Source organism: Anthonomus grandis, chromosome 7 (genome assembly GCF_022605725.1).
Source record: "Anthonomus grandis grandis chromosome 7, icAntGran1.3, whole genome shotgun sequence".
In the NCBI taxonomy this organism is placed as follows: domain Eukaryota; kingdom Metazoa; phylum Arthropoda; class Insecta; order Coleoptera; family Curculionidae; genus Anthonomus; species Anthonomus grandis.
Window position 1 is genome coordinate 28,396,832 of NC_065552.1, and position 14,253 is coordinate 28,411,084.

The following is a 14,253-nucleotide window of genomic DNA, read 5'->3' on the forward strand; positions in this document are numbered from 1 at the left end:
CTTACCAGAATACGTACCGAAAAAAACTTTCGAGACACTGAATTATCGGGCTGCCCGCGCTATTATTTTACAGGTAATATACTATTTTTTTAGGTGATCGAATAATGATACCATTCATTAAATCGTTAAAAAAAATAATTAAAAAACAAAACTAATTTTAATAGCTGTCTTATTATTCTTTTTAGTATATGTTTCCTATTTAATGGTTGGGTTGAGTTGTATTGGGCTGGGTTGGGTTGGTTGGGGCTGAGCTGGATTGGCAGTAATTTTTTTTTATATAAAAAGGTGCTGGACCTGTTGGGTGAATAATCATTTTTCATAAGAAAAACTGATGCGCAAAAAAAAAAACGAACAGGGGTAAAATTTTAATATTTTTTATTTTCTTTTTTCAAATGATTGAAAAATGAGTCTCCGACAACGAATTTATAATAAATACGACATACATTAACTTTTGTAACTGTTTAATTTTTTAAATTCGTACAAAAAAACGGCGTTCGATAAGATAGTAAACTGTTACCGTAATTTGTATACATTCCAGCCCTGACAAAACTCAACAATATGAATGAAAACTTGGCTCAATATAAATAAGGCTGTAATATATGATATTCTCTAAGAACCTGTTTCTTTTCCTACATATAAATATTATTAACTAATAACTCATTGCACTTTTTTACGACACCAATTCAAAAATAATGTTAGTCACAAATTACTTGATAGCAATAGGTGTGTGTATAAGTAAATTAAAAACTGTATAGTCTATTACAGTCCTTTTGGTTATTCAGTATGTTATATTTAAGCTGACACACTATAGTTTATAATCCAAATATTCTCGGAGGCATATGACTTCATCAAAATCATTCAGTTTCTCCAGCAAATTATCCTAAATTGCACTTTTTCAAGTTTATTAGTCAAAAGTAGTAAATATAAACACTATCTATATAAACACTATAAACACCACACCTATGCAAGTCAAATGGAACTTTGTTTGCCACAATTTTACACAAAAAAACTTGCACTTTCCCAAGTGATGGTACGTTTTTTTGGCGTCAAATTCCTCTTCACTTCACAATAAGTATAATGCAGGTATTTAATGTTCTAAAAAGAAGAATCACAGGATAGGAGGCCAAGTAAAAAATTACACAAAGTTTGTTATAGTGTTTCTTAATCAGTATCAGGAAGTATCATCCCAGGTCCTTTGTAATTATATCTTAAAGTTTCAGATATACTGAAGAACTCGCAACTCACAAATTAATAACTTTTGGCAAACTATCGATAAATATAAACTAATTATTGTAAGCACGACTCGAATGTAAAACAAAATAATATACCTATACCTAACCCTATTTTGTGTTAGATGACAACACTACAGCTATTTCGAATAAAAATTGGCTGACGTTTAAAAGACCCAACCGATCATACGTTTAAAATATTTCGCGGGTATTGTGGCGAATGTCCATTATGTCGAATGACGATTGTGTCGAATGCACCCGTCTCGTTGGCGCATACGATAAAAGTATTGACATTTTAAAAAGCGTCTGGAAATAATTGGTGGTTACGATCAAGTAAATATTCATTTTAGGCCGTTAATAGTGAATATTATAGACATGGAAAGTACTACTAATGTGTATTTTATCGTAAGCAACAGTTTGTCCAAAAAAAGCAATTTATGGACTTTTTGTGGCTTACGATGTTTTGTCAAAAACCCGTCGATTTATAGCAGAACTAGAAATTAATATCACATACTTAATCAATATGTTATCAGCTTATATTAAGTCTACAAGCTATAATATTAGGCTTATAATATTGAATACACTAGAATAAATATTGGCTGTTTTGGATTAAGCGCAACATCTACACAGGGGGCAGAGGGGATATTTTGTTGATAAACATGCTTGGTATTCTATGTTGCAGTGATTAGTCATTTTTAACTAAATAAAATAAAGCGATATAATGAATTATTGTAATTAGCAGAAACTGAATTGCATTCTTTATTAAAAAGCAAAAGAAAAAGTGAAATTCGTTTAATAACCAAAGCTATCTTGTACTATATTTATACTAATCGGTGGAAATTTGGTGATTTAAAGAATTTACAAAACGGCAACGATGTAAATTTCTTCGGGAAATATTCTCTCGATAAACTTATTTGTCAACTGCACTCGTTGTTTGGATAATATAGCTTTCATATAGTATTAGTATTAAATTTAAAGTGGGTAACATATTTGGAAAAAGGAAATTCAAATCGTTGCTTTCACATGCGAGTTAAGTGGTCACAATTCAGTAATTTTTTATCAAAAAACTTTTTCATTTGTAGGGGTTTGCAGTCATCTTAATTCGGTTTAAATATTTATTATATGTTAAAAAAAGTTATCCAAATCCTTTGGGAATTAAGCCTTTTTTATTTCTTTAACATTTGACTTTTTAATTAATTTTCACAAAAAAAAAAAACTTAGTTTGTAGAGGTTTGTAACCACCATAAATCGATTTAGTTATTAATTGGTAACATCTGGATAAAAAATTATTAAAATTCCTTGAGAATTATAGGAGATACAGACATTATATCAATTAAATAACAACGGGTGCAGACTATAAATACGCTGCTGGTAAACGACATATGCTGCGTTCTCGAATTTGGTTGCTGGATATCGATCGGACGCTAAATTCACACACCTATCAAATATAATAAATAGCAAAAATATCGAGAAAAGAACACGAAGTGGCAACATTGCATACTTGCATTATAAACTTCTGAAAAGTTTGTTGATTAGTCTCAAAGTATATATTATTAGTTAGCAACGAAAACAAAATTTTAATGAATATATTTTTTAGCTGTTATAAAATAATTTATCTGAGAGATGAACTCAATAATCTCGCCTATGGTTTGCAACTAAGCGTATTGTAGGCATTCAATGTTCTAAAATATTAATACTTACCTAGAAAACAAATTCTGTGTGTACCAAATGTATACAGGGTGTTAATTATTTTTAAAATATTTAATATATTTATTCAGAGAATTCAGATAGTTTTGAACTGTTAACATTTGATTCCGGAATGAATAATTTACCTAAAAGTGAAGTGTATTTCAAATTTACCTATGGGTTGTAGGTAACTTGCAACTATGCAATAACATGGATAAAGCAATTTAAAGAGGTTTCTAGACTAATTAGTACCCAGGATAGGTTAGATTTCTAATGGGTTGTAACCAGTCCTCCGTCAACCGTGTTGTGATACCTGCTCTTAGTCATTTTCAGTTCTAGTTATTCTTAGGGCAATGAGGAGCACTGAATGCCTAGAATTGATAGTTTTTATTTACTAGAATGTATATTTTTCAGTTATTACAGTTTAGGCTTACATCTCCTTTTATACAAGTTCTAAAGCTTACATACCTTAGAAAGGACTCCTAAAAGAAGGGACATTAAGCTGTGCATTAAGCCTAATCAACTATGGAACAGTTCCCATAGTTTTCCGGAAAGACCCGGTTTTCTTGGACACATGTAGTCAACACATGTCCTCCTGTTTTCACCTAAAATTACCTGGTTTTGAGGACTAAAATTAAGTTTTTTTTACTCTATATTATCACCTTTTGTTATTGACAGTTATTACTACCGCTCCGCCTCGTTCCGCTTTATTTTCTTTTGGGACTGCAGTTTGGACCTATCTTTCTTCGGTTTTATAGGGCAAGCCGTAGACCCGTTTAATAATTATCACTTGGACTTATCTTTCTTCGATTTTGTAAGGCAAGTAATAACCGGGTTGATGCGATGCTTAATTACCGCTCAAATGTTAACAGAGCGTTATAAAGCGAGTTAACAAATGTTAACAACTCGAATGTCACCCGCTTCCATAACCATCTATATATAAAATGCTAGTATTTGCGATACATTTCTATCGATAAACTGTCTGTACTAGATCGTGGAGCTTGATTTGGGATCTCGTGGATTGGCAGGTTTTAAGAAATAATTTTCTTATATTTAAGCGTAAAGACCTGTTATAGTATTAAGTTGTCATAATAATTGTTAAATCACTACCTGATTTCCCCACTTTTTAAAAGCTTAGCGAAGAGACAATACGCGACTCTAAGCTCTTTTAATGACTTTAAATGACAATCGAGGCATTTTCTGTCGATTTTCCTTTTTTTCTGTATACACTCATAGAGCAAAGATTGAGGAGTCGACAGATACTTTGGATCGCCAAAGTTAGAGGGGTCTACTTTTGTTAGACGTAAAGTAATTTGCGGCAGAAACCCCGCTACAAATTGTGGTCATTATCAAAAATAAAGGTTAAATTTTTTGACAAACCTCATATACGACTAATATTTGCTTTGCCAAAGGCAAGCGCACGATCGATGAGATGAGATATAGGATTAATTCTTGTTTTAAGTTTTTTTTAATAACACTTATAAAATTTTGCGCAGCAATTTTTGAAATACTCTAAATAGTAATAATATTTTAAATAGGCCAACTTTCCTAATAATATTATACCGGCTATAATTACTAGGGAGTATATAGATTACTAAAGTTTATCAACAAGTATTTTCCTAATTATAGCGATTGACTTAGAACTTCGTAGCATCGACGTACAGCAGCTGCAACAGCACATAAAATATTTAAGCTCCTATATGCCGGATTCTTTTATGAATCGGGGTGGGGATCACGACGCAGTTTTAGTTCTTTTATTAATCCCGCGATTAATTCACAAATCTGAAATCTTACTGGGACAAATTAAAGATAAATTTCCGACAGCGGATAAAGTGGATCGAGCGGGTGTTTTAAAGGGACACGTGGTGGAACAGTATTCGTTCCGATGTAGGATGAGTTATTTCATATTTGCTTTACAGGTCAGTTGAAATCACTAAAAAAATTATTTTCATAAAATTTATTGTATTTCATTTTCCTTTAGACTATTTTACATCAATACTACTATAGCCTAAACACATGTAAACCGGAAACCCTTCTAAAAGTGGGTTCAACGTATCCAGAAATGGCCGCCCAGGAGAAAATCGTTGACGGTTTCGTAGATTTGGTAAAACGCGACCAGTTGGATGAAAATGTGTCCCTAGAATCCTTAGAGAAGTGTTTTAATTATTTTAAAACACTTTATCCTGTTTTGCTTGGAGGTGAAGAGAAACTGAACCAGAACCAGTTGAGTAGCGATTATGTGAAACTGTTGCTTTGTGCCGTTGATGGGTTTAGTATTGACGCCGCTGTAGTAAGGTGTCTTTCTGAGGTAAGTCTTTTTGTATTACTTTGGGGTGCAATAGATCATATTTTTTTTGCATTTATTTGTAAATATTGATTCTAATAAACGTTAAATGATGACGTTCTATAATCATAAATTAAATATTAAAAGAAAGTATATAGGAAAAACCTGATAAACAATCTCATACAGGTGGAGTGAAACTGATCAAATACAAATTAATCATTATATATAATTTATATAAATGGATTAATCTGACCACTGTTTTTATTACGACACCACTACTATTTAATCTATTTATAATATAAATGATATTTGTGAGAATCTTGAATCGTTAGTTTCCTGCAGATGTAATATATTGCAAAAGAATATTGACAGGTTATAGGACTGGAGTATAAAGAATAATACTACATTAAATATCAATAAATGCTCTTATATTAGTTTTTCTAAAGGTAATAAAGAATACAACTCATGTGTACTATTTCATGAATAATGTTAACCCAAACTACAAAAATCTAGTTAGAGACCTTGAGGTAATTTTTAATGAAAGCATTCATTTTAATGACAATATTTTCCAGATTACATTGAAAGGTGAGTTTCCAATTGATATAACGAAAGTTGTATACTGTTCTCCTGTTCACTCTCAATTTGAATATGGCCTCCTATGTAAGATCCGTTTATTAACACGTTCGCTACCGGAGCTTAAGAAGAAAATCTTGTTCCACAGGCCATGGAATTTTTTCTTATGAAATGACTTTAAATGGCATCGGATTTTTTAATATTATATTTATAGCATTGAAATAAAGCAAAATAAGTAATTTTTCAACGTGACGCATATTTGCAACGCTGGTCTAGGGATATCTAAAGGACCACATGTTATATGTATTTAGTGAAAGGAATGTAATTATATAGTAATGGTTGAATAAAAAAACAAAATTTCAAATCCAAAAGATATAATTTATAATTTTTCATGAAAAATTTTAAAACATTCATCAACACATAGGCCAATGGGTAATCCATTATTTGTCTTACAAATTCCGCAGAAATAAAAAGTTTCTTTTCGCAGCTTTTTAGTGCTACATACTCGGCATCTTATTCTTTTATCCAGTTTTTTAGGAAAATGTTTTGTTATTAAATGGAAGCACATTTATTATGGTATCAGCATTCAGTAATTTTTTGTCAAGATCATTTCTAAACTCTAAGTAATTCATTTCACTAGAATGAGTTCTGTTATGTAAAAAGCAAGCATTCCAAATTGAAATATCCATTACATGAAAAAATAATTTGATATACCATCGTAACGTCTTCCGAGGAGAAGAATAGTAGGAGATCATTGGTCTGATCTATCTACACCCAACATATTGCAATTATAATCTACAATAGTAAAAGGCTTATTTACTAATTTTTCATTTTTAGACTTAACCTCTTTGAATGAAGCATTATGTTTAGTGGATATTGTTAAGACATCTCGTTTGTCTTTCCATTTTTGCACCAATATATTATTGTTCCTGGCAAAAACAGATTCTCCTTTTTTTAGATTTTTGGCAATTACACATTTTGGATTACCTTTACGATTTTTCCTAAGAGTTCCGGCAACGTGTGTCTGGTCTCTATAAAGCGAAGCGGCTAATTGCACACTGTTATAATAGTTGTTCATGTAAACTGTGTTCCCTTTTCCCAATTAATTTTGTAACAACTTATATACAACACTATAAGCATGACCATTTTCATTACTAACCGTCTCTTCCACAATATATAAAAAAATTCAAGATGAAACCATCAGGAGTACACAATTCATAGATTTTTGTTCCAAATTTAGCTTTTTTTAGTGGAATATATGGTCTTAATAGTAAACAGCCTCGCCATAATAGTAACGCTTCATCTAAAGATAAGTTTTCTCCAGGATAATAAACGTCGAAGGCAACGAAGTATACATTCAAACCTATTTCTGCACGTAGTTTGTCCAAATATAGGGTGATAATACAGAATATTATTACTCCAATAAGCCTTGAGATTAGGCATACGAATATTGCCTATTAAAATACACAAACCTATAATATGAATTTTTTTTTATTAAATCAAGTATAACTATATTAGTGTGAAAATACGTATTTGTCTTTTTTTACTAAAACTATCGCATATATAAGTAGTATTGATACTAATATGCCATATCCCTGCCCCTCTCCTTTACCATATCCTTTTCTCAGTGTGTATTTTAGCTTAACTAGTATTTATTATAATTCAACTGGCAATATTAAAATATTTACTATAAAATTTATATTTTAATATTGCCAGGCTTCAACAGAAGCCCAGGGCGTCCTCATTTGTAGTAGATTCCTGGAAATGTGAATAAAAGGCCTTTTAGTTGCCTGAATGTATTTATTTACCTTGATTAGTATTTTTGTAACTTTTTTTTTGGGTAATAAACGTCTTATTATTATTTAACCCGACTGAAAATTTGTAACAAGGAGTTCACAAACAACGCTACTGGTTTAATAGGGAAATTGGATTTGTGGATTTTAGGAAGGCCGTAGAGGACAGGAGTTCTAGGATTCATAGGATATATTTTTTTCTTTTTAGTGTGAAAAAATTATTTAGAGTTAGACTACACTTATCAAGGGTTTTTTTGACTTTAGAGAAAAAGGAACTAGTAGGGGCAATTAGCCGTGTCAGCTTTTAAAAGGATTACATCGTGATTTTATCTTATTTTAAAGAGAAACTAGATGTTTTTTTAATAGAAATTAGATTGAATTAAGTCCTTTTTAATTTTATTTTTTATTATTAAATTTTTATGTACACTTATTGATATTCTAGTGTAGCTTACCAAAATTTTATATATTTAATGAGACAGGGAGGGACTTTGTGTTTTTACCTTTGCTAATATAATAGTTTCAAATTTCGAGATTTGTATTTATATATAATACATTATTCTGTTTAGAGCGGAAGTGTGGGTGACATCTGCCTCTTAGCTCAACACGTCATCAGCACATCCGAACAAATCCAACAACAGCTTAAACTAGCCAAGCGTCGCTTACCCACCGATGTAAACGTAACCAATTTAGGTTTAGATCAAGCTGTTATAGACAGTTTAAGCCAATGTTACCAACATGCGGGCAAAATACTAAAAACTATGTATCATATTGCTAAACCTGCCAGTCTAGCTTTGGCTACAAGTGGAGGTATATGTTTTTAATAGTATCATAATATTAACCGATATAACGCCGATTTTTTTTATAGAAAATGAAAAAGGTTTGTCAGAAGAAAAATTGAAAGAAATAGCGATGAATGCCAGTGACAGGGTTTATCAAGAAGACGACTTGGGTCCCATTCAAAGTATCAAGGCTTCCCTCGCACTTCTTTTGAGTCAAACTACCGCTTTTGCTAAGGTGTTGCAAGATAACGAGGCACAATTTATTCTCAGCAAAGAGGAAAAGGTATGTATACATACAAATTTTTTATAAGTAATCTATATTGTTGTGAATAATTGAAGATAAGTTACCTATTTCATTATTCCCAAAAGGACCAATTATTTCCAAGTACACGGTAATAATTTAGAGGTGGTACAGTGACAACACTTCTTAAAGAAACCAATAATATTTTTAAAAACATAGGTCTAGGCAACGTTCCAGTTTTGGTGCTGCTTCATTACTCAAAGACGTTTGATTCAATCAATCTTAGGTTTTTAGTAATAAAGCTTAATCATATTTTGGGTTTTTCGAAGAGCCAATCTATTTGATTGAAGTATATTTATCCAGGGGATATCAAAAGATTCGCTATAGAGTTCGTTGGTGGTCCATTTAATTTAACCCAGCCTAATACCTGCATAACATTACGTTTAAGGAGAAAAAGCTTCAAATAAAAGTTATTTGATCTTACGGGGGAAAAGAAATGGTTAAATTTAGTTTTTACCTTGATCATATCTTTTCATATTTGTGTGAGTTCCTACACAATATTTTCTAATAAGAATTTTGAGACTACAAAGCTAATAGTATACGTTCAGAATGCTGGCGGAATTTAAACAAAGCTTTGTGAATTTACAAACACACAAACGAGCAGGTCTGGGACTCGAACCAAAATCAACCCTATAAAAGGAATAAGGGTTTTTCTTAATAGAAATTCTTTGAATACTGTAAATTATTTGATGTTTCGTAATTAATTTGTATTATAATATAAATATATTTTTTAAAAAAATCGAAACTATTTAGGTGTTTCTAGTGCTCATATTTTGTACCTATACTATATTTCAAATAGGTAGAGAGTAATGAAATGTACATTTCCGAGAGTTTTGTGGTCATCCCATGGACTCTACTTATGGATGATTACAAAATGGACCTTCTCATAGATGAACCTAAATAAACTTAGACTATGGATAAATTTAGTACCTAGTTAATGAATAAAGCGAGGAAAAACGGTAGGGCTTGAACACTATAAGAAAGGTACAGGCAGGTGCGACTTTTAAATGTAACACAAATTAGCATAATATTTAAAATACTAATTTGGTAGATATATATATATATATATATATATATATTGTAAACTTCATTGTGCTTCTACCAGGTGACCTAGCGGATGTAAATAAATAAATAGGCCTGGTAATAAAAACACCGAGTTACTTCAAAAGTGTTCAACATGTTAGTATTTGATGTTAGTCGTAGTGTATAAAAATAGAAAAAATGGATCAAACAGATCAGAGTTTAATCAAAATAGAGAATGCTCATAAACCAACTAAAAATCGGGCAAACTCGGGTGGTACTGCCTGTACTCCGAAAAAAGAATTAATTTCGTAATGCAAACTATGACAATATGAAAAGTGGCATACATCATTGGAGGGTCACCCTGTACGCTCTCGCGTACTTAAAAGGGTTTTATTACTCTCTAAATATTTGAAATAGACTATAATATTTAGATGTACAATTTATTGTTGGTGGGTTTCTTGATATCACAGCTAGAGTTAACAACAAGAGTTCAAGATTTTACCTTAGATTTTTTAAACCCCTTGCTCAAAAAAAAAGTGTACCGGGTATTAAGAAAAATGTAAATACCAGGTTAAGTAAAGATGAAAAGGTTAAAAATATTGATAAACTAAGTTTGTCAAAAGCCCTTAAAATAAGTAAAATTTTGAAGAGTTTATTGTCAAATTTGGTACATTTAAGCTTCCAAAAGATTGGTGTTCTATTCAAAGTTTCTACAAAGACGGTGAAAGAGTGACCATTCTTAAAATTTAATATAAACCTGCCCCATGCATTAATTGCGCATAAGTTATTAATTATAACCTGACTATTGATATCTTCTTGTATGGCGAGCATCAAAATTTAAAAACTAAAAAATATACTAAAGTTTTCGATGTCTTGACGATAATAACATTTAGATTTCATTTGTGAAGAATTAGCATTGCCTTTAACTGCAAAGGCAAGATATAGATCAAGATTAGATTCAAGTCGTATAATCATTTCATGTTCGACTCTCTATACTATTAGTCCACATGCCTACAAATTTCAGGTATTATAGGTACATCTTTTTACTTCATTCTCTTAGACGCCCGAGAACAGGCTATACATGTTATATTTGTGACTTGCATAATCTATAAGTTGATAAAATTAATTTGAAGACATCGGATGTCTGAAATTTGAAAACTTCCCATGCTTGGTATCTTTCTTGCAGTTAAAAATATGACAAATCGGAAAGGCACATCAATTTTATTTATGAGGTGGATACTTTAACTGAATATTCTTAGCCTTAGCACCCAAATCTCGCAATAAGGCCACATATTCTGATGTTAGAAACTAAAGAAAACCCAAGAAAATTTTCCGGATGATTATATCAGGCGAAGGGAGTTTCACACGTTATTGCATAGATAGCGCGTTCGTACTTAAATAATAATTAAGCCACGAATATTGTCACTTTATCATTTACAGTTTAGAAATAGCATAATAGGTGGCTATTTTCAATAAATTTAAGAGGCCTTACAAAGATATATTTAATGAATGTCTACAAGAGATTCCTATTTTAGTAATCTCTGAGAATGTCCAAGACTAGCAGGATAAGCAGGCTATTTTTTCAAATAAAAATAAACATGCAGAAGACGTCTTAAAGTATATTTTTTACCCAGGCTTCCTACTCCACTGCAAGATGTGCTACTTGTAAACATTAAACATTAAAGTGTACCATTAAGATCACAATATCCACAAAAATTAAATATTGGGGTCTAAATGGGAAAAGATATTTTGAAATGCGAAGATAAAATCTTAACAAGGTCACTGGATTTTATCTCCCTTGACATTTTTTTTTGTAGGGTAAGAAACCTAAGTAATTTACAGGTATCCCCATAAGAGATCCGTAAATGTAGAGAAGTTAGAGGTAACCCCGTAACCGTACTTTCGAATGTGAGGATTGAGTTTTATGACCGGCCTGGATACTATAAAGTCCATTTCCAGGGAAATTTTGTGGGGCATTTTATAAATTAATTAATTTATCAATTTATTTAAATGCACCTTGAAAAATCTCTATTGAATATTAAATATTATTTATGATTTAATTGAGACGAACGATATCTAAATATTCATGATTACATTTTTGCTTTAGCCCATTCCCCCAATCACCACAAGAGCGGAAACAGTAAAAAAAGAGCTGGAACAAACCAAAACTTTAACCAGCAAGTTGGAAAACAAGGAATCCGATATTAAAGAGCTAAAAAAGCTCATCAAAGAAAAACAAGAACAACTCTCCGAAATGACTATAAGAAAAGAGTTGGCGGAGAAGAAACTCGGCAACGTTAATAACGATTATAAGCTGACCATAGAAAAGTTGCAAAGAAAATTGGAGGAGGCGCACAACTACTACAAAAAGAAGGAGAAGGAGTTTGAGGAGACATTGGACCATTTGCAGACCGACATCGATTCCTTGGAAAATGAAAAGGGTGAAATGAAGGAGAAGATGAAGTTGTTAACGAAGAAAGCCCAGATGGAAACGAGCTTGAATAAAAACTTACCAGGTAAGATACTTTTTTTTTCCAATTAATCGGTACAAATTTCGATTGTGTTGGATTCGAATTATGCAGAAGAAACGTTCTTTTAAATATTTTTCTTCGGGTCGTATAATAGTATTTAGTATCTTTTGGAAAGTTTATATTTTTCCTCCTCTGTACAATTTAATTTTTAATCATTTTATACAGAGTCCTGTAGCACTGTTGTCGGCTTTATGGGAGAAGCCTAAAAAAAGGGTTACCCTTTTTTAACCTCTTAAAATTTTTTTGGGAGGTGATAGCGCATGTCTGGAAATAATTTTGAAATATACAAAGTGTGGCGATATAAGCGGCGTTTTTTTTTATTGGAGCGCCATTTATTTAATTTAATTTTTGGGACCACCTTAGGCTGCTTAGCATATGCGCTAAATACTTTCTCATGCACAGATTGACTTTTGAAAAATTACTACATCATTTAATAATAATAATAATAATAATACTAATAAATCTCTTTTATTCAAAATTTACCGATGTAGTTAACAATAATAACATTCTATAATTAAGTACCCGAGAAGCAGGGCGCAGTCTAGCTAAGACAGCTATTCTACTGAACCCTACCCAACGGTCATAAACTTAAGCTACAATATAAAGATTAACTCTATTAAATTCATTAAATACCACAAATAAAGAACAATATATATATAATTTAAATAAATAATAAATAGCTAAATATAAAATTTAAAAAAATGCCAAATATAAAATAATAATTAAAGGCCTAAATTACGGGTTGAAGGTTGAATGTAAAAGTTATTTCTTAAACTTTGATTTGATGACTTCTAATCTAAAGTTGACAATTCAGTTGGTAGTTTATTGTAGAGTTTAATGGCATTGTACGTAAAAGAACGTTGAAACATTGCAGTCAAATGACGAGGAAGTATCATCCTCTCAGGAAATCGGATCACTCTTGTGTGAACGTTTGAAGGAGGAATATTGACATTAAAATAACATTTCTGATGTCATCTTGACATCAGAAATGTGAATTTAATGTCAATATTAGGTTAAATTCCGATTCTAGAAGAATGGAGGGTTACTTTGCCTAAACGGTATCTTTCTGTCATATATATGGTGTACGTAGTTATCATTCAAATTTTACGAATTTTAAAGCTTCATTTCTCGCTTTTTCCACGCGGAACACCCTGTATATTTTTTATGCATTTAATGAGGAGTTATTAAATAATAATTAATAAACAAGTTAGCTATCTTTAGTTATTTTTCAAATATTCACGATATATATCTGTAGATATAAAATTCTTCATTCAATTATGCATTTTAAACAAAATAGGTACTTTAATAATATTTTTTGTTATAGCAACATATTTCAACTGTTATTCTAAATACATTTTTGACTTTTTATATGAAATTTTTGATGACAATATTATTTTTGTGTGTTTATTATCAGCTAAGTATTCAGTTAATTGAATTATTATTATTCAAATAATTAAAAAAGGAAAATTGCATATAAAATGCATTTTAGCAAGGACGAACTTGTTGACAGGATATTTGTTGGGTGACTGTGAAAAGAATTGCCTTTAAGCCTCTCGAATGTATGGGGCGTGTTATCCTAATAGGAGATGTCAAATGAATATTTATAATACTATCTTAAAGATTATCCGCACTAATAGATATCCTTTAAAGAATTTTAAAAATATGTACAACAAACAAATCTTTCTATAAAAATATATCATAAAATCATTACTTATAAGCCCCTCTCCGATGGTTGTTATTGGCCTTTGTATTTATGTTACACAATGCATCCCAACGCGTAAAATCTTACGTGAATTTAAGATGAAAAGTTCGAATAAACCTGTCATAAACCTCTGAGCTACAGGATGTTAAAAGTGTTAAGAAAAAATAGTTACTTAGATATTTTTATGAAATACCAATATTTTTAAGTGAAGCAAGAAGATCGCGGAAGAAAGTAAAAAAAAGCAGACCGTCGCGTTTTAAAAAAAATTAGTGGAATTACCGAATCTTCTAATACTTTAGAATTTGGATGCAATATTCTCTTTTCTAAGAAAAAAAAACAATCCATCTACAGT

At 31.1% G+C, this 14,253-nt stretch overlaps 1 protein-coding gene across 4 annotated transcripts in view; it reads left to right on the top strand.

Moving 5' to 3' along the window:
- The window catches only part of LOC126738557 (dynactin subunit 1), a 40,076-nt gene that overhangs the window by 17,107 nt on the left and 8,716 nt on the right, over positions 1-14,253 (top strand). For all 4 annotated transcript variants that reach the window (XM_050443937.1, XM_050443938.1, XM_050443939.1 and 1 more), the window contains 5 exons: positions 4,545-4,834; positions 4,897-5,223; positions 8,132-8,372; positions 8,431-8,627; positions 11,776-12,184. In XM_050443937.1, coding sequence (XP_050299894.1) covers positions 4,545-4,834; positions 4,897-5,223; positions 8,132-8,372; positions 8,431-8,627; positions 11,776-12,184 — 1,464 coding nt within the window. The remainder of the gene's footprint in view (positions 1-4,544; positions 4,835-4,896; positions 5,224-8,131; positions 8,373-8,430; positions 8,628-11,775; positions 12,185-14,253) is intronic.